This window comes from Ammodytes marinus (genome assembly GCF_949987685.1).
Source record: "Ammodytes marinus genome assembly, chromosome: 10".
Taxonomy (NCBI): Eukaryota; Metazoa; Chordata; class Actinopteri; order Uranoscopiformes; family Ammodytidae; genus Ammodytes; species Ammodytes marinus.
In genome coordinates this window covers 28,215,225-28,237,576 of record NC_137214.1, presented here as the reverse complement: position 1 = coordinate 28,237,576, position 22,352 = coordinate 28,215,225, and the positions used below count along the sequence as shown (strand labels likewise).

Here is a 22,352-nt window from a genome sequence, read left to right as displayed (position 1 = left end):
ACTGGCTAATGGTTTTTTAGGCATTTTTCAGAACAGACTTGGTAGAAATTGGATTAAATAAAATATGTTTTTCAGTATTGTGAAAATAATTTATTTAAATTTTTTTATATTCTTCGAATGAGCCTTATATCTACAAAGGAAAGGTATGCGCCACCATGTTGCACAGCCATGTTTCTACAGTAGCACAGAACGGACAAACTTAACAACCTTTCTCGTTTATATATATATATAGTGGGTGTCTTGCTGCACCTGTTGGAAGATGAAGTAAAAGCTCTATAGAATGAATAACTAAATACATCTTCACCTCATCACTTGATATTGTGGAAAGACTTGAGGCAGTGGTGTATGATGCCATCTTTAGTAACTAGCGTCCTTGAAGGCCACGGTTATACAGAGAGTTTTGTGGAGCTAAAAGGCTTAATCTACTTTGTGTCAACTCGTTTGGCGATGGCTTGAATGTAGAAGCAAGAAGTGTCTCCAGTCGTCTGTGTGTCCTCGTTTCTCAGCACCATCTGCCTCGAGATGTGTTATTTGCAGCTTGAGTGACGGACCGAATTATGTTTGTCTGTGAGCTTCTGTAAAACTGCTAATTCTCAATATAAAAACTCAGTGTTTTAATATTAATATAACCTCGTTCAGTGTCACTAACCATGCCACGTCTGGTCCAAGATTTTTTGAGAATTCTGCATTGAAATCTATTGAATTTTCTTTTTAATTTAATGTTCAAGAAGTTGTGGTAACTTCGGACTAAAATGAAAATAATTTGTTGACGGGCCCTAAGCCAGCCCCCTCACAGATGTTGAAGCAACTCTTAAATTAAATTTAAAACTTATTAACGTCATAGTTTCAGGCTCCTATTTTAAATTGGTTTGACACCTTAATTTGATTTATTTTGATTGCGGTAACATGAGAAAGGCCTGTGCACTCCTGAAGAAATACCCTGGGAGCAGCTATTTCAAGCCAAAGGACTCATGTGGGATCAATATATATGGTAGTCTCAAATCCTAATATATGATGGAAACTAACGCGATCTATCTAGAACATCTACTGTAGAAGAACAATGTTTTTTAGTCAACGTTGGTTCACTGTTTGAAGCGAAAGAGGACCATGTCAAGCTAAAATAAATTTAAGCCAGCAAAATCCCCAATAACACACAAAACAAAAACACACACACACACACACCACACGCGCGCGCGCACACACACACACACACACACACACACACACACACACACACACACTCACTCACTCACTCACTCACTCACTCACTCACTCACTCACTCACTCACTCACTCACTCACACACACACACACACACACACACACACACACAGTCACACACACACACACACACACACACACACACACACACACACAGTCACACACACACACACACACACACACACACACACTCACTCACTCACTCACTCATTCTCTCACACACACCCAGTCACACACACACACACACACACACACACACACACACACACACACACACACACACACACACACACACACACACACACACACACACACACACACACACACACAGTCACCCACAGTCACACACACAGACACACACACAGACACACAGACACACACACACACACACACACACACACACAGACACACACACACACACACACACACACACAGTCACACACACACACACACACACACACACACACACACACACACACACACACACACACACACACACATCCACTTGATGGCTGACGTTGCTATGGGGACACACTGGCTATGAATGGCATGATGTGGTGAGACATGACTCTTCAGACAGAAAGGCTTCAGTAACCTAGTTATGTCAAACCCAAAATGAAATGTTCAAAATTCATTATTTGCATTTAAAAAACAGCAAAAAAAAAGGTGGAGATGTCTTCTGAGAAATGACTATAGTTAGAAACCTACGGGAACTGTGTTATAAGGAACTGTGCAGGAATCAGGAAATGTAATAAAAAAAAACCACAGGCCTTGTATGAGGCTGTGTGTGGTGGTCTGTTAGCGATTATCTTGAAGAAAAATAATTATCCTTTGCTCTTTGATTCAATGCAATCCTCAGTGTAAACGTGTCACACACACACACACACACACACACACACACACACACACACACACACACACACACACACACACACACACCACTGACACACACACACACACACACACACACCCATATTAATATAAATATTGTATAAAGATGATTACATGACAGGCAGAAACTGAGGCTCGTAAAAGGCTTATTATCTCTGGTTGCACAAAGCGCTCATCTATTCCTGTGCAAGAAAGGCTGCAGCATCGTTGTCATAGCAACTGATATCCATTTTTATCCCTCAATCTGATGATAAATTGAGGAGGCGGGATTTCCTGTTGGACAAAGATTAACAGTATGACAAGAAAGTAATTCTCGTGTATTTTTTTTTTTACTCTTTATTGACTGATGGAAATTCATATTGATGTAAATGAAAACTAACATCAATAAAAACAAAAATAAACAAATACGTCGAAAGTTTATATTAGAAAACGTCAAATTAAAAATGTCTTTACAATCTTAAGTTGGGGCTATAGAAAACAATCACTTGTAATATGAAAGAGTGCGTTCACTTTTAATAACAGCGTTTGACGGTTTTCTCACTTGCTCTTGACATTATAAACGAAAACGGGAGTTGGGCGCAGGGTATCATCTCGCTTCTTTACATCATCTCTGGTTTGGAAAATAAACCACATTTCCCACAATTCCTTGCCGTTGAACTGTCACCCAAAATGTCAGCTCGCTAAGAACTCATGCACCGGGATGTCTATTAGGATTATTTACTTTAAAGATTGGTGTATTTAATCTCCAATTATTGTCATGCCGTTAGTTACGTCACTGACTTCACGTTAACATGTCGCTGTTTCTGGCTAAACGCTGGTGTGAATCGCCTTTATTGAGACGCGCTTTACAGTTTAAAATGTGCAAAAGGAAAATCCAACAGGATAATATGACCTACACACTGTGGAGACATCGCTGGATGAAGAGGCTGCCCGTGTTATGTAGCTCCAGGATGGCCAGCTCACAGACAGGAAAGGTAAAGGACAACAATAATATATCTAGGCTATATAGATATAAAGGGATAATTAAGGGGAAATACTTGGTCTATGTGAATGGATTCAGATCATTACTCTGTAGCCTAATCAGTCTATGAGCCTAATACAGTATTATTCATACAATGTTCACCATAGATAGATAGATAGATAGACAGACAGGATAGATAGATAGATAGATAGATAGATAGATAGATAGATAGATAGATAGATAGATAGATAGATAGATAGATAGATAGATAGATAGGCAACTTTATTTATCCCCAAAGGGCTATTGCTGTGTTGCAGAAGCACCATTTCACACACTATCATTGGAAGTAAGACAAAATAGAACATATAATTACAAATCTATCTATCTATCTATCTATCTATCTATCTATCTATCTATCTATCTATCTATCTATCTATCTATCTATCTATCTATCTATCTATCTATCTATCTATCACTGTAATAATTCAGCAGTAGTTGTTGATCGTCTTGCCATACTAACACACAGGATTCTTCTTCTTCTTTTTTCTCGTTTTGTTTTTTAGGAAACTATCGACTTGTCAAAGTTCCCCGTGGAGAGAATCAGAAACTTCTCCATCATCGCTCACATCGACCACGGGAAGAGCACGCTAGCAGACCGGCTGTTAGAGATGACCGGTACATGTACCTTATTTATATATTTACTTAGCAGGCACAATGCACAGCTCATTATCAGTACCAGAGTTAGCTAAAAGCTCATTTTCATCTGTAGTCCCTGGTACCTTGTATAGTGGATGTAGGATGTACTGTGTGTGTGTGTGTGTGTGTGTGTGTGTCAAACTCACTGAAACCTATATTCAAACCAGCTTTTAATTCCATCCCCAAGTCGAGAGGACATTGTGTCAGCTATTACAAAGAATCATTCGTATGTAGTTGCTGCTCAAAGTGTGTGGAACTTTTTTTTTGTCAAAATCTTTTATATAATATCTATGGTCAAAATGAGTGAATATCTCCTCGGGATCCACTAACCTGTCAATACTGTGTGTGGCTTTTTTTGGGTGTTAATACACAGCCTAGGCTCTGTAAATGGGTATGTAATCAGGGGGGGGGGGGGCGCACCGTAGCTATAGCAACATGCCAGTTTACAGATCCTACAGAACTGGATTTATTTTTTCAGTGCAGAGATATTCACTGATTTTGATTTTTTTTTTAAGTGATTTTGACAACAAGCGTTGTCCAGAATTGCTGACTCCACCTTTTAATATGTCGTCTATTAATAATACAACTTTTACAGTTAACTGGATACCTGTAGAATTTAACAGTTTAAAACGTTGCTATGACTTACTTTTTTTGTTGCATTGGCCTTCAACAAAAGCTGAGACTTTGATACTCCTCCCTTTTTTTCATGCATCTTATATGTTGTTTTGTATTGAATTTTGTACAGCACTTTGGTCAACTGATGTTGTTTTTAAATGTGCTATAGAAATACATTTGACTTTAACTTTGACAAATGAATGTCCCTGTCTATCCATCCAGGTGCCATTGTAAAGACGGATAAGAACAAGCAGGTGTTGGACAAGCTGCAGGTGGAGAGAGAGAGAGGCATCACAGTGAAGGCCCAGACCGCCTCGCTGCTCTACACCTACAAGGGGGAACAGTATCTACTCAACCTCATAGACACACCGGTAATATGTGCTCTAAGCTGTGTTTTTACTGTTTTATTTAAATTGTATTTATAGGCTAGACAAGGCAAGGCAGGTTTATTTCTATAGCACAATTCAGACATATGGCCATTCAAAGTGCTTTACAGGGGCATGAAATACATCATACAAGTATAGAATAGACATTAGAAAAGCGAAAAAGAAAAAAATGAATATTAATAAAAGTAAAATAAAAATTACAGTATAAAAGGGAAACAGAAAAGTCCTAAGGTAATCTCATTGAGACACGGGGACTCATTTTGAAGAGAGACCTGTTAAGTGTGAATGTGCAGAAGGTGTTTCTCAATATAAATGTGTCACATCATGCGGGTATGTCCTGTACAATTTGATTTGAATCACTCAAATTGAAAATCCACATGAACTTCTTCATTTCCTTATTGTTTTTGTGTTTGTTATATATTTATACGGAGAAAACATTCGCCCTAGTCGGTCAGAACAACTCAGAAAAAAAAAGAAAGACTGATTTTAGCTTACAGATATTTAAGCTAATGTAGAATACCTCTTATCTTTCATCATTTGAAAAAAGTTGTGTGTTGTAGGTTTTATCTCCACGGCTTCACCTCTGTCGTCCAAAATGTTGATTTCAGCAACATCAGACCAAAATGGCTTTTTACCGCACTATTTCTCATCACACTTTTTATCTGTTTAAAAGCTTCACTAACATTTTTTCTCGTTCCCTCTCTTTAGGGTCACGTGGACTTCAGTTACGAAGTGTCTCGATCCATCTCTGCGTGTCAAGGTGTGCTGCTGATAGTCGACGCAAATCAGGTACAAAAACATATTTCTTTCAGTGCATTAATATGGATGTACAGTATGTTCTGTTTCATGTTTTATGTTTCGCTGTCTTGGGAAGGGGGTTCAAGCGCAGACGGTGGCTAACTTCTACCTGGCATTCGAAGCTCAACTGGCGATTATTCCTGTTATCAACAAGGTGAACTGAGACCTACTATACTGTACATGTTCTGTTATAGTCGCATATTATAGTTGTTTTTGTTCTTATTTATTTATTTATTTTAAATTGAAATGGATTCATTGTTTTTAATTGACTGACTTGTTTGTTTGCTTGTTCATTACTGTATGCACATGTATTATGTGCTGTACTCTCGACATCATTGTAAATGAGAGCTTCCTCTCAAGGTTTTTTCGAGGTCAAATAAAGCTTGAATGAATGAATGCATTTTATCACATACTGTGTGTGTGTGTGTGTGTGTGTGTGTGTGTGTGTGTGTGTGTGTGTGTGTGTGTGTGTGTGTGTGTGTGTGTGTGTGTGTGTGTGTGTGTGTGTGTGTATTTTTACCTGCCCTCATGACACGTCTCATTTTGGTCACGTCAATTTCTGCAGTTATTCTTATCTGACGTATGTATCTTCCGTAGATCGATTTGAAGAATGCCGATCCAGAGAGAGTGGAGTCTCAGATTGAAAAGGTGTTTGATATCCCACGGGAAGAATGCATCCGGGTGAGTTGGAGCACATCTGAGCTGCTTTTTAGATCTCAAGCATCACTTATCTAAGAAATGAATTTATAAATACGTTCATGGGCATATACTGTATTGTCTTGTCTAATGTACTGATATCTTGTACCTTTTTCTTTCTTTGCTAAATACAAATCTGTAAAATACAATTCACTGTTTCCTTTAATGCTGTGAAGGAAATAATTATATAAAAAAAACACAACTGAAAAATAGAAAAAGAAAAAAAATTAATTTGTGATTTGTGTTTTCATCTTTTTTTTTTCTAGATTTCAGCTAAACTTGGAACAAACGTTGAAACGGTTCTCCAAGAGGTCGTGAACAGAATTCCAGCGTAAGAAAGTTCAATCAGTTTTATTCCCCGCACGAAACATGTTTGACACATAAAAGTTAAAGGTGCATTATGTAAATTTGGGTGTGTTGGAGATGTGAAAATATTCCAAGGTACATTCTCATAACTTAATAAATTTCACACAAAAAAAAATGGATCCCTGGAACACTGTTTTAAGTAAGAAAGCAACTTTTATGGTGCAGGTGTTTGTTTGCTTGTGTGTGTTTTTAAAAATAAAAAATAAAAAAATGCAATAATTATATTGTGTGAAAAAGAAAAAAAAATACCCCTGAAACTGTATAGTGTTGTTTTTTTGTTTTTAATCTAGTCATTGTCTTTATATTCTCAGGCCTGTTGCAAACATCAACGACCCGTTCAAAGCCCTTGTGTTTGACTCAACGTTTGACCATTACCGCGGTGTGGTGGCTCTCATCGCGGTGTTTGGGGGGAAGGTCAAGAAAGGAGACCGCATTGTCTCGGCCTATCTCGGGAAATCCTACGAGGTCAACGAACTGGGGCTGCTGAGGCCAGACGAACACCCCACACAGAAACTGTAGGTGGTATTCCTTACTCCTGTACTGTCATTTATACCACCACTATGTTATTCTAGCTGTAGGAGCAATATTCTATTTATTATTATTTGTGTGCAATGCTTGTTTTTTGGCGACCTCTACAGGTCTTGAGTGCCCATGGGTATATAGTGGAGATGGACAGAATGCAAGGTGTGGCTGATTAAACCAGCAAAAAGTTTTTTCTACAATGGCTTAGCCCACATCCTGCTCTTTTGTTTGTTTAAAGTATTCAAAGTCAGTTTTCTTTGATTTTTGTTCAAAATAAACCACAATAGAGATGAAAATGGGCTTAGTTTATGAAAACATTATCAAATCTTTTTTGGGGGGCCTCTATCTTCTTCTCCAAATTGCGTCTTTTTTTGTGTCTTTAAGTTTAAGTTTTTAAGTTAACTTTATTAGTCAATTTACAAGGCCATCCTACCATCCCTTATGTGATAATAATCGGAATCTGAATTTTTAATTAACACATTTTTTTTTTATCATATAACTTTGGTCTTCAGGAAATTTGAAATTTGAATTCAAGTTGATTTAAAAAAAAAAAAAAAAAAAAAAAATCTTCCATACATTACAAGGGTGCCCTGATTTTGAGTTTTGTAATTCACAATTTGGTGTCTTAGTTCTTATTCATTCAATGCCTCAGTGGGCTTCACAGTTCGTTCACAATACATGGCACCACCATCTGCCCCTTGGACCCTAAGCTTGACTGAGGAAAAACTCCCAGCAAAAAATACTTTACCCTGGAGGAAGAAAATGTAAATGAAGCTTAATGACCTGATTACTTACTTGGATGTTTCTTATGCACCAGTTAGTTCATCTTCTCAGCATCTACAGTATGTACATCGATGCCGGTTTATTTAACTGTTGAAGGTTATTTAAATCAAAACACACTATGGAATAAACCAACAATAATGGTGTCAGTGTTTTTCCGCACCTGGCAAACAAGTTTTTGTAAAATTTCAGCATAGGTTTGTTCAAATTCTGTCTATTGAAACAGTAAAACATTGTTTGAAATCTGATTCTCTCCGACTTATCCACTGTAGCCATCTTTGAATAATAATCCAGCCTGCTTCACTGCACTGTTTGTTTGTAATAAGCATTCGTCCAAACACTTGATAAGCAAGGGATCTTTTTCTCCAACTGTCCCCTTGTTTACACTGCATTAAGCTGCATTAAGGCTCTTGTACACACACACACGCACACGCGCACACACACACACACACACACACACACACACACACACACACACACACACACACACACACACACACACACACCCCAACACATATAGGAAGCAAAAAACACAAAATCGAAGATGGTCCGAAAAGTTAAATGACAGACAAATTTTCCAACTTGTGATAAACCTGAGCTCGTATGTATTTTTCAACGTGCGACAATACCAGACAAGAAATTTGGACTCAGTGTGCATAAGCCTTAAGTGTGTACCTCCTGCTCCACTGTTGTCATGGTTAGCAGGAGAAAAAAGAAAGTTTGCATGTCTGTGTGTGTTCAATAATACAGTGAAAAGTGTATTTCCCCCAGTTGATCAATAAGGTATATTCTTATCCCTCTTCATAAAACTTGTATTTATTTTACATAACAATTTTAGACCAAAAAATACGGACTCAATGTGCATGAATCTTTTCTGTGTTAGTTGTTTACATTGCATTATTGTGTATTGTAACTCCCTCTCTCTACTGTGGTTGTAGGTTTGCGGGGCAGGTGGGCTACATAATATACAGTGTATAAGCCTGTAGTGTGTGTTTACGTTGCTTTATTGTGTATTGTAACTCCCTCTCCACTGTGGCTGTAGGTTTGCGGGGCAGGTGGGCTACATAATCGCGGGGATGAAGGATGTGAAGGAAGCCCAGATTGGAGACACGCTGTTCCACCAGGAGCAGCCGGTGGAGGCTCTGCCAGGATTCAAACCTGCCAAGGCCATGGTGTTCGCTGGTAAGACCGCCACTCATACACACAGCTGCTCCATGCTACCAGAAAACAAGATCTTTCTATTATTGTAAACAAGATTTGCATTTACTTAAAGCTGGGGGAGAAGGATTTTGGGAGAAAATGGCAGTTGGGATAGAGATTTGAATCCAAATACCTCAACCGCTCCACTTGTTCTCTTTGGTCCCTCTCCCCTATGGTCCCTCCCTGACACGCTCTACACACCAACAAAGTCGTGCCAGAGTGAATGGACAGTCCCAACAGCCAATAAGAACAGAGAATCGGAGCCTCGCTCTGATTGATCAAAGTGTCAGCTCATGTTAACTTTGACCAATCAGAAATCACATACCCCAGCTTTAAGGACTTGGCACACTCAATAGAACAGTAGCATTTGAATATTTCAGTATGATTGGATGTGTCGCTCTCATAGACTGTATATAAGGTAGCTCCTAAGACTTTAAGGGGTAATATTGGACTCCTAGCTCTGTTTTGATGCTCAAGTCAAACTTGTTATTAAAGGTACAGTGCGTAAAATGTATGGGCATTTTTCAGAAAAGTCTTGGTATGGAATAATATTCACAAGAATGTTTGAAAATAAAAGTTGTTGTTTCATTAATTACCTTAGAATGAGCTTTTTATATCTACAAAGGATGTTTCTACAGTAGCACATAACAGGCAAACGTAACGGCCTTAAGTGTTTTTATATATAGTGGGCGTCCTGGGGAAATGCACCTGTTATGTTGGAAGGCAATTTAGTAGAAGTACTATAGAATAAATAACTAAATACATCTTCACCTCATCACTTGATATTGGAGAAAGACTTGAGGCGGTGGTGAATGATGCCATCTTTAGTAACTATAGCTTCTTGTCCTTGAAGGCCACCGTAGCTTTTTTATTTTGTGAAGCACTTTGTAACATTGTTAAGAAAAGTGCTATATAAATAATCTTCATCATCGTTATTATGTAGCCCCTCTTAGTGCATGTATTGTTTCACTTGTAGCTTGTACAGTAAGTGCTCCTGAGTGCGTTCTACATACATATACAGAGTTTTCTAAAGCACTATGTCTTTTGTTTTTTCCCTCTGTCCCTCAGGCATGTATCCGATGGACCAATCAGAATACCCGGCCCTGCGTAGCGCCATCGACAGACTGACCCTGAACGACTCCAGTGTCACCGTGCAGAGAGACAGCAGCATGGCCCTGGGCGCCGGATGGAGGTGAGGGCCGCCATTTTGAATTTAGAATTAGAATTTAAAAAAATTACTTTTTAGGACAAAACAGGAGAGGGTTGGGGTCGTTACTATAGACTGTATATAAAGGTTGTTACGTGCAATGTGACAGCGAATGGGAAATACAATTGTCGGCAATGAGCAGAGCCGAGCAACCGAGAAAGTTAAGACATGCTTCGTGGTCAACCAAAAAAATAAGGCCTTCATTGGTTAAAAAAAATATATATAGTAAATTGTGGAAACCATTTATAGTACATTGTGGATACTTCACTGCTTGATTCATGTGTTCTGCTGCTATTAGTATTTTTATTTTTTATTTTGTATTCTGTATCTGTTGTATCTTTGCTGACTGAAGTTAAGGCAATTCACCTTCAAGCTATGTATTATAATAAGTGTATATACCTTTTACTACTAAATTTGTTAAATATTTTATATATTTTTTGGGGTTCATCTGCTTTGTTTTGTTTATCTATTTCAGATTTATCTTTTTTTATTTGATTTCTGTTTTCACACATGCTCAAAAAAACTAAAAAAACTAAACTAAATTGTAAAAAAAAAAGAAAAAGCTTAAAAAACTAATTAAAGTGCCTGAATATCAGACATTCTTGAGTGAGCCTGCTAACCCTTGCCTTTGCCCCTTCAGACTTGGCTTCCTGGGTCTTCTCCATATGGAAGTGTTTAATCAGCGCTTGGAGCAGGAATACAATGCGTCGGTTATCGTCACGGCGCCCACTGTGCCCTACAAGGCTGTCCTCTCCTCACCCAAACTCATCAAGGTAAGAGCTAGCGCATAATATTATACACAGCTCTGGAAAAAAATTAGGAGACCAACTTCACCAGTGGGAACATGAAGGTATATTGAACTCTGAGATCCTTTTGTAGTGTAAATGTGCAAACATTTTTGAAATCGGTTCATCCTAGCCCGAGAAAAGGCAGAAAGAGTGTTTTATGGTCTCACTGTCTAACCCTACATTTTACTAATGTGACATCACACAAGGGAAAATGTAGGGCTAGGATTAACAGGACAGCTGGGCCAAGGGAAGACTAAGGAAAGACTGAGGGAAGAAAAACCTAATTCATTATATTATAATAGCCATTTCATAATGATAGAATGCTGGTTCCGTATGGGTGAAGTATTCCTTTAAGCGACTAGTCTGTTTTTTTCTTAAATCTCCATCTCTAAATTACTTAATGGAAATGCTCTTAATGACAATATTTTTGGGGGGAATTTGGTAGAAATGTTTTCAGTAGTTTATAGAATAAAACCAAAATGTTCATTTTACTCAAACTGTACCTTTAAATAGTAAAACAAGAGACACTGAATATTTGGAGTGGTCTTTTATTTTTTTCCCAGAGCTGTATATTCTCCGGGCATTTACAGAAGCCGGGCTTGTGCTGTAAATTCAGCCAAAAACTAAAGTTTGAAGCAATTTAAATATGAATGATAAACGGAGTGTCTCTGGCAGTGTTGGCACGGGGTTTCCTGTACAATGACCCATGGGAGATATAACTTAAAAATTACTAAGAATACACTCAAAATAAAAAAATAAAAAATATATAAATTATTATTGTAGAATGTATTGTCATTTTTCAGAAAAGCCTTGGCAAAAATGGAATATAGTATTCATTAGATTAGTATGTAATGATAAGTGTATAATAATAAAAAAAAAAAATGGTACTATAGAATACAGTACCATGGCGGCGGCGGCGGAGGTGCGTGCTGCTGGTGGAGGCTCTGCTTGCCCTCGCTCAAAACCTGAAATCTACAAAACGGATTGTGGGAAGGTGATAGTGGAAGATGAATTGTTGAATTTTATTGTGGTTAAAATGAACACATTAAGCAACGATGAAATTGTTTTACTGACAACAAACAACTTTTCATCTGAGTGGATTGAGGAGTCCAAGCGGCTGTTGTTTGACTTATGCCCGAATACAACGCAACGCTGTGTTGCACACAAAGGCTCACAGAAGGACACGAATAATATCAAGGCCTGCATGAAGTTACTTAATGAGTGCGGTGAAGATATTCCACGTTTTGTTTCACATTACTTGGATGAACTGCCACCTGTCGGGTTCGGCAATATGGACGTCTCGGCTCTGCTTAGCCGAGTGGAGCAGCTGAGCCAACAAGTCTCTGGCCTGAGAAAGGCATTGGATACTCAGGCAGATGTGAGTGAGAACTTGGGGACAATTGTTACGGCCATGGATCGCCGAGTGGCAGCGGTGGAGACGCACCGTACATCGGACTACGACCCTGGGGCTGCTGGCACCGTGCGGGGGCTATCGGCCCCCGTGCGCCCTGATGAGTCAACAACGTCTCCAACTGTTAAGTCGCGTCTCCTGGGACTGAATAGGCATACCGGCGAGATCGCCAGCACCTCACGGGTAGACTGGAAGGGGCTGGTGGGCTCCACTCAACAGCAGGAGCTACTGGATGTGGAAGTCACATCGCCACGATCACAGCCACAGTCCCCACAGTGGAGCGCTGCTGTGAAAAAAGGTCGCAAAAAGTTGGGGTCCCTTAAAGCAAATGTGCCACCGAAACCCCGCAACAAGCCAGCTCACTTTAAACGTGAGCAAAGGAATGATGGAATAATTGGAACTGGCACTGAGAGTAACATTGGAGTGGTGAAAACAAAGCTGGTGAATGTGTTTGCCACTAGGTTTTCTCCCACTCTGGATGCAGACACGCTGCGTGACTATTTAACGGAGAAGTTGGAGGCTAAAACAGTGACGTGTCGAAAGATCGAGTCGGCCCGCAGCAGGTATGGCTCTTTTCACATCACCGCTGAATGTAACAATGTTGCTGATATGTATGATCCAAAACTCTGGCCCGAGGGGACTTATGTTCGCCGCTATTATGAGGCCCGTGTACCCAAGGTTGTTGGTGAGGGGGGGAGTGAACTGAATTGCCATGGTACACCTGTAGCTCCACACGAGAGCCGGTCTGCATTAGTAGCTGCTGGGATATGAATGAACCTTACTATGAACATCTGTGTCGTATCTTACAATGCGCGTGGACTGCGTGTTGGCCACAGTGAAACTGATAAATCACGCCGTGTTGTTGTGGACAAACTGATGGAGAGATGTGACATTTTGTGTGTTCAGGAGACGTTCCTGGCTAAACAAGACCTGGGAGGACTAAATTCTATACATAGGGACTTTCATGGGGCAGGTGAATCAACAACTGACTTGAGCGCTAAAGTCGTCCGGGGGAGGATCCCAGGGGGCGTGGCCACCATGTGGAATAAAAAATATGACCAGTTGGTTAATGTTATACGACTGGGAGTTGACTGGGCAATTGGAATTGAGCTGTGTTGTAATGATAAGAAAATAATGATTTTAAATGTCTATACGCCATATGAGTGCATGAAAAATGAGGATGAGTACCTCAGTAGATTGGCATTTATCATGTCTTTTATTCAGGACAATCCTTCTACCTGCATATATGTTATTGGTGACATGAATGCTGATGTAACTGATGCCTACTCTTTATTTGGTAAACATTTGGCTCAGTTTAGTTCAGACAGTGGATTGATTTTATCAAGTAAATTACTATTGCCAAATGATAGTTATACCTATATCAGCGAGGCCTGGCACTCTACTTCGTGGCTAGATCACTGCCTTTGTACAGTGGATGCCCATGACTCCATTGACATTATGAAGATTGACTATGATTTGGCTACTACGGACCATATACCCTTTCACATGGTCTTGAACACTGGCAATTTACCTGTGTTGTTGCCTGTGGATAAAGGCATTGATGTAAGAAAAATAGATTGGACAAAACTGTCTAGCACAGATCTCAATAAATATGTTAGTGATACTGATGCTTTGCTGTGTAATATTCAGGTACCAAGAGATGCCTTATGGTGTCGGGATATGAACTGTAAAGATGATCAACATTGTAAAGAGTTATGTTCTTTGTATGAAGCAATTGTGGAGTCTCTTAAAATTTCGAGCAGGCCACTATATAAACATAGGACTAAAGTGTTCAATGCTAAGCCAGGTTGGAAGGACCATGTAGAAGAGCTCCATGCAGAGGCCCGAAATGCTTTTAAAGAATGGGCTGAGTCAGGCAAAAGCAGGCATGGCCCTTTATTTGAAAATAAAAAATGCACTAATGCTAGATTTAAAAATGCACTTCGCTATATCAAAAGAAATGAAAACACTATGAGGTCAGATTCACTGGCAAGGAAGCTGCAAAAAAATAATGTTAATGACTTCTGGAAAGAAATAAAAACTATCAATAATTGCAAAAAATCTCTTCCATCTAATATAGATGGTGTGAGTGGTCCTGATGAAATTTCACAGTTATGGCGGAAACAATACTATGAACTGTTAAACTGTGTAAAAGGTAATATGTTTGTAGTGGATAGTGTATATTTTAATGATGATGTTATTGTCACTGCTGCTGAAGTCCATGAAGCAATATTGAAGTTAAGAGATAACAAGGCCTGTGGTCAGGATGATATTACAGCTGAACATGTTAAACTTGCCAGTAAGAAACTATACCCTCTGGTGGCTCTATGTTACACAGGCCTTTTTGTTCATGGAGTGTTACCAGATTCTATGCTCTCTGTTGTGCTAGTACCAGTGATAAAAGATAAAGTGGGGAAGCTAAACAGCTCTGATAATTACAGGCCAATAGCTTTGGCCAGTGTCATGTCCAAAGTGCTGGAGACAGTTCTACTGAGTAGACTTGAGAGGTATGTCCTGTCTACTGACCACCAATTTGGTTTTAAAAGAAAGCATGGTACTGATTTATGTATTTTTGCACTAAAGGAAATTTTAGATAAATACAATAGGCAAAATTCCACAATGTTCATGTGTTTTATTGATGCTTCTAAAGCTTTTGATCGTGTTAATCATGGGAAATTGTTTTTAAAATTGTCTAAAAGTGGGGTTCCTGGTTTTTTAATTAGAATCTTGGTCTATTGGTACTCGCATCAGGCAATGAGGGTGAGATGGGGGAGTGTAACATCTGATCCCTTCCATGTTACCAATGGTGTTCGCCAGGGCGGAATTTTGTCTCCTTTTCTTTTTAATATGTATATGAATGACTTGTCTTTGATTTTAAATGCATCTGGTACAGGCTGTAGGATTGGGGACTCACTCATTAACCACCTTATGTACGCAGATGATCTGGTCATCTTTAGCCCATATAGTGCTGGTCTACAACAGCTTCTGAGAGTATGCACACAGTATGGTGATGATTTTGACATAAAATACAACGCAAAAAAGAGTAAGATCATGATTGTCAGAAGCAGAGGAGACAGACAGTCAACCTTCCCTGACTTCTATCTGTCTGGCACTGCACTCAGTGTGTGCAGTGAAATTACATACTTGGGCCATATTATGTCTAATGACCTGTCTGATGACAATGATATCTATAGGCAGCGTCGGAAGCTGTATGCACAAGCGAACATGCTCTGCCGTAAGTTTAGTATGTGCTCTGTACCTGTCAAAATCTCACTCTTTAGAGCGTATTGTACGCCGCTGTATACTGCCCACCTGTGGTGTCGTTATAAACAAGGCAGCATTAGAAAGCTTACAGTGGCCTATAATGATAGCATGAGGCTACTGCTGAGAGCTCCAAGAAGCTCCAGTGCAAGCCAAATGTTTGTAAGTGTTGGGGTCCCTACCTGCTCTGCTGTGTTACGTGGCCTGATGCATGGATTTATGTGTAGGGCATCTGAGTCAGAAAATAACTTAATTGCAGTTTTGGCCAACCCTCTATGCAGTTCGGTCAGATTTTCTTCCAGACTGTGGAACCATTGGCGATCATGTCTGTATGCTTGGCACTGAATATTGTGAAAGGCTGTGTATTTTTTACTCTGTGTTTGTGTATTTGTTTATGTTGTTTGTGTTGATATGGATCCCCCTGGGTCTGAAATAAAGAATTATATAATAAAGAATTATATAATAAATAACTACTCTCTATCTATCTATCTATCTATCTATCTATCTATCTATCTATCTATCTATCTATCTATCTATCTATCTATCTATCTATCTATCTATCTATCTATCTATCTATCTATCTGTCTGTCTGTCTGTCTGTCTGTCTGTCTGTCTGTCTGTCTGTCTGTCTGTCTGTCTGTCTGTCTGTCTGTCTGTCTGTCTGTCTGTCTGTCTGTCTGTCTGTCTGTCTGTCTGTCTGTCTGTCTGTCTGTCTGTCTGTCTGTCTGTCTGTCTGTCTGTCTGTCTGTCTGTCTGTCTGTCTGTCTGTCTGTCTGTCTGTCTGTCTGTCCGTCCATCCATCCATCCATCCATCCATCCATCCATCTGGTTGTCTTTGGTAGGAGCATGGCAGAGAGGAGATCACCATAGTGAACCCGGCACATTTCCCTGACCGCTCCGTTGTGTCTCGGTACCTGGAGCCGATGGTGATGGGAACGATACTGGCTCCAGACGACTACACTGGCAGGATCATGGCTCTCTGCTTGGTAAGAGGAAGAAAATGAATTACATGACTGTTAAAAGCTATAGTGCGTAACTTCTGTCGCCCCCCCCCCGTCAACTTATTAGGAAATAGATCCTTTTGTTATATACAATGAGCATCAAGAGAGCATTTCACATTTCATGGTCTGAATCAGTAGTCCATGGTCCAGCTGTCAACACTCTCAGTGCCCACCAGAGGGAGCTATTGCATTCCACAAGCATATAAAGACAAGATATTATATGCACACATATATACTGTACATATGTGTACATGTATATTTAGAGATATTACATATTTACATAGTATTCACCTAAATACCTTCAAATATTCACACCCATATGCATACACAAATAAACAACTGTATCTCTCAAAACCCACTTACAAATCTATTAATTATACATTGTCATTAAGAGGGGCTATTGCATCAAAGTGAGTTGCGCATTTCCACTAGCCTGGCATTCCCAGACCTGCCACTAGGCGCTGGCAAATTAAGATATCAGGGTCTGGATTTCCAGGCTACATTTCCTCCATTTATTAGTGAATTTGTCTATAGATAGGTTCAGGGAGAAAGTTAGCTTTTTCCATATGATGTATTTCATCGTTTGTAAGATGAGTGATAGGTATTTTTAAAGCCCATTTTAACTAATCTTGTTCCTTATCGCATAGATGAGTCTCCTGCCAAAAAAAAAGATTTGTTGTTTTTCTCTTTTCATTTTAGTTATTCGTTTTCCATGGGAGAAAAGCAAGGGTGTCCCAAACCTTGCTGTTGTATTTCTCCAGATCCCCCTTTATCAAGTTACCCTCTATTGCCTCGAGATTGGAATAGGGCCTTTAACTGTCTTAACATGCAATAATAAGCACAATGACTGAACACAGGCATGAATATATTGACAATGAGCAAAAGCAAAGCCTACCTCTACAAATGATCATCCTGGAGCTCATTAGCTGACTCTTCAAAGTGCAGGAACCCCATTTAACTTGAGACAAACAAAATAACAACACCACTGAAAAAAAACAGACAATGCATTATATTTATTAGTAGACTTTCATTAGACAGAATGATGATCACAAGTAATGCAATAGCCGCTTTTGCCAAAGATTGATATAACTACGGTTTATATAGAACCTGAACTCAACCTAAACAAAGCATTGCAAAATACAACACACTTTACCGACAAACCTCATACAATTACCATCACCATAAATAATTATACCACCAAAATTCATTAACATGTACTTCTAAAAGCACAACTCCTCTGTGCCTTTGTGCGTAAATATGTTATGTCAGATCGCCTCTCCGTTAGGTTTCAAACATGGACCAATTACAATAGAAATTTCACGGGACATTTGCGCAGCTATCATCATTACCCCGGCTAAGCTATGGAACCTATGTTAAATCCCACCCATTTGGTGCCTATGTTGAACAAAAAACTGAAAATTAATTTTCAAATACTAATTGCCTGACAGTAGGGCATATTTTAAAGCCTGTTTGCCAAATCTTGCTCTCTGATGCTTAGATGTGATGATCCACATGAGAATTGTCCTTTGTGAGTATCATGGCAGAGATTTAGAAGTAGCGGAATGTGACTTTGAAGTGTCTGATTTTCAGTTAAAACAAATCGTCAAAAGGCTTGGTAAGCTGATTGACATTCTCTCAAAGGGCTCTCGGACAAAGAGGACAATTTATTTGAATACCGTTACACCCATGCAGATGTTTAATACTCAACAGATCTCTGCAAAATAATCAGTTCTCACAGAGACATTGGTCAGGCAACAAGGGAAAAAATTTGCACGTTTTCTGTGCTAATAGTTTCTGGTAAAGGCTATATTTAGGCTAGTCAGATAAGACGCAATGTATTATTGATTATAAAAAATAATTATTATTTAATCTTTTGTGTGCTCACAGAATCGGCGAGCCGTGCAGAAGAACATGTTGTACATAGACGACCAGCGCGTCATGATGAAGTATCTTTTCCCTCTGAATGAAATCGTTGTGGATTTCTATGATCTCCTCAAGTCCATGTCCTCGGGATATGCAAGGTAATGCTGAGCAAGTACTGCCAACATAAATACATACAGCTGTGGAGAAAAAGAGCAGTTTTTGGGGAAATGTTGTCAGTATTAAGCGCCTTAAAGCTGATTTCTGATTGGTCAAAGTTAACATGAGCTGTACACTTTGACCAATCAGAGCGAGGCTCCGATTCTCTGTTCTTATTGGCTGTTGGGACTGTCCATTCACTTTGGCACGACTTTGTTGGTGTAGAGTGTGTCAGGGAGGGACCATAGGGGAGGGACCAAATAGAACAAGTGGAGTGGTTGAGGTTCGAATCTCTATCCCAACTGCCATTTTCTCCCCAAATCCTCCACCCCAGCTTTAAGTGCGAGTAAAGCGCTATATAAATCGAATATATTATTATTATTATTATTATTATTATTATTATTATTATTATTATTATTATTATTATTATTATTATTATTATTATTATTATTATTATTATTATTATTATTATAGTAAGGCAGTCAATGGGCTACAACTTTATCTTCACTGAAAGCAGACGTCCTCTAAGCTCCACTAACAGGGACCGTCTACAAAGGGCAACACCCAAGAGAAAAATATTCAATACCTTCACTCTTATACAGCACGATGCAGTTATTAGTTGAGCTTAGAGGACGTCTGGTTTCAGTCAAAATGTGGTTGTAGCAAGATGCAAAAAATTGGTTTTAATAAAGCGAAACATTTTCTTTCACTTAATACTAAAATACTGTGTCACTTCTGTCTGACTCCGAAGCTTCGACTATGAGAACGCAGGCTACCAGACGGCTGACCTCATAAAGATGGACATTCTGCTGAACGGAAAATCTGTGGAAGAGCTCACCACTATTGTACACAGGTACGGCATGGTTCAAATCATCAGCTGGCTTCAAATGCAGTCAATATAATTTACTTTTTTTAATAAATACTAGTGCAGTGCCCGTAGGAAGCAGGTCCCGCTCGTCAGTCATTTCAAGCTTTGGTCGCAGCAGCCAATCAAACCAGAGGGAGGCGGGGTTTAGCCGGAGATTACTTCATGCCCGTCGTTACTGTGGCCTTCAGTGTGCGCATGTATTCGCCGCCAGCAAAGCACTGGGCCCTAGAAAGCTTTCCCACAGTTGCTACCCCTTATGGGTGGCCCTGGGTTCACATACAGTCATTTCAAGGTATGGAGGGTTTCAGGGTTTCATTGCTCTATTTGTCGTTATTCTTCTGAGCTTACGACGCATGAAATGTCTCCAACTCCCAGGGTGACATTAAAAATGGCCTCTTGGCAGCCAGCGCTAAAACATTATCTATTATTTTACACACCGGGACCATGACTTTACTCCATTGGTCACAAGGACAATACAGAGACGTATTCACTGGCGTAAAAGTGATGACGCACAGCCGATCTGTATTTAATTTACTTATTTACTGTATGACCAAAAGCCAGAACAGACTTCGGTGATTGAAGGGCACTCAGTCATTTCACAAGCGATGGCTACTCTCTCACCGTTTATACTGTAAGCATTGGAGTCAAGCCGAGACGATTCTAACCAATCATAGAGCAGGATTTCGTTTATAGAAGGAATGACTGAAATATAGTAACCCCGGACGATCAGGTCAGGCGAGGATATCCTGGCAAGATCAGAAGCTAGTTACATCGGTGGAATATTTTTATCAAGTGATTTTTATCCATTAAAGGAAAAGATCAACCAGATATTTAATACACAACCATCAATCTTCATGTGTGGAGGCTTAGGTATTCTCACATTTGGTAAGTAAATGAGCGTATCTCTCCCAAAATCTCAAACTTTTTTTTTTAAATCTGCAAAAGACTGCCTCAATGGAAGAATGTGGCAATTTTATAGTAACATCAACTTTTTTTTATTGAACTTTTGGGAGAACACTGATCCGATTTTTGATAGAACTTTGTAAACAATGTGTGTCGGTTTTCCACTCTGGTTTGAGATTCAGCACTGATTATTTAATGAGAACACCGTGATTAAAAGGTCATCATTTTGAATTTTAAAAGGCCATTGTGATGATTGGATATGACTTATGTATATCATTATCATCTAATCTACTGTATCTTTTTTTTAAAGATTTTTTTTTGGCATTTTGAAGCTTTATTTGACAGTACAGAGTTGAAATGGGGAGAAAGAGAGAGAGGGGGGGGGGGTGACTTGCAGTAAAGGTCCACGGGTCAGACTCAAACCCGTGACCACTGCAACGAAGGCCGGAGCCAATATGGTACGCGCTCTATCCACAACGCCACCGGAGCGCCCCGATCATCTACTGTATATTTAGGTTATTTGTTGATAGATTGTCTGGCAGAGTAGAGCTGTAGCATTTTAAAGTAGATTTTGGTCATAATTTGTGTGTTTTCATTGCAGAGATCGCGCGTACACTAACGGGAAGGCCATGTGTGAGCGCCTCAAAGACTCCATACCAAGGCAGATGTTTGAGATCGCTGTACAGGCCGCCATCGGAAGTAAAGTCATCGCAAGGGAAACGTAAGCAGCCTACTAACATTAACACTACACTCAAGCCTTTGTAAGAATGGTGTTAGATGAGAAAGGATGTTTATATGATGCCTCATAACTTTTATTGTGTGTGTGAAAGGTGCTAAAGAGAATAATATTGTTGTGATATGCAATACAAAATTATTCCTGACTTTATTAGTTGAATGTATGTGAAATTGAATTGCTCAGAAAATACTTGAGAATTTTTTTTTGTTGTTGACATGACTACATTTCTGCCTCTCTCAGGATAAAGGCGTACAAAAAAAACGTCCTCGCTAAATGTGTGAGTACATTTTTTCTTATCTCTTAAATATTGTTGAAATTACAAATGTACCCCAAACACTCTAACTAATACGTATATATATATATTAATTTTCCTTTGAAGTACGGAGGCGACATCACACGGAAGATGAAGCTACTGAAGAAGCAGGTGGAGGGTAAAAAGAAGATGCGTCTCATCGGCAGCGTTCAAGTTCCCAAAGACGCTTTCATTAATGTTCTGAAGAGGAAAGACAAATAGACTGGAATACTGTTAGTTTATTTAATTATAAAAAACAATATCAATGGTATATATGCAATATAGCATTGTTATTGTAGAAACCCTCTTAATAAAGTGGTCAAAGGTGCTGCTAAATATTGTGATTGTGCTGATTTTACACACAACATGCAACATAACTTCTTCAAGAGTCCGCGAGAGCAGAGGGTGTCATATTGTGTACCGACTGTGAATCCCACTGAGGCAGATGGCTGTTTGTGATATTGGGCTATCTTAATAAAAACATATTTTATTTTACTTTTGTTGCTTGCTTCATGACCGACTGCTGAGGCTGTGTTTGTGTACATATTCTTTCTAGACCCATTAATACACTTTGTGTATCCCGACAAGCTCCAAGTTGCATATTATCTCTTATACAGGTGAAACTCATATTATTAGAATATCTTGGAAAATTAATTGGAATTGATTATACTTTATAGAGGGCCGACATTTCTGTATTTAAAATCCCTTTTTTTTAAATTTCATGTAATATTAAAA

General features: G+C 39.2%; 1 protein-coding gene across 1 annotated transcript; it reads left to right on the top strand.

Annotated features, from left to right (window-relative positions):
- Positions 1-2,833: 2,833 nt before the first annotated feature.
- On the top strand, positions 2,834-22,046 carry guf1 (GTP binding elongation factor GUF1). Its single transcript, XM_080035259.1, has 17 exons — positions 2,834-3,085; positions 3,636-3,747; positions 4,606-4,754; positions 5,478-5,558; positions 5,644-5,721; positions 6,165-6,248; positions 6,530-6,594; positions 6,941-7,144; positions 8,974-9,113; positions 10,200-10,323; positions 10,979-11,111; positions 16,641-16,784; positions 18,687-18,820; positions 19,570-19,671; positions 21,191-21,310; positions 21,566-21,602; positions 21,705-22,046. Exons 1-17 carry the CDS (start codon positions 2,903-2,905, stop codon positions 21,837-21,839), a joined length of 2,025 nt encoding a protein of 674 aa, XP_079891385.1. The 5' UTR covers positions 2,834-2,902; the 3' UTR covers positions 21,840-22,046.
- The last annotated feature ends 306 nt before the right edge of the window (positions 22,047-22,352 follow it).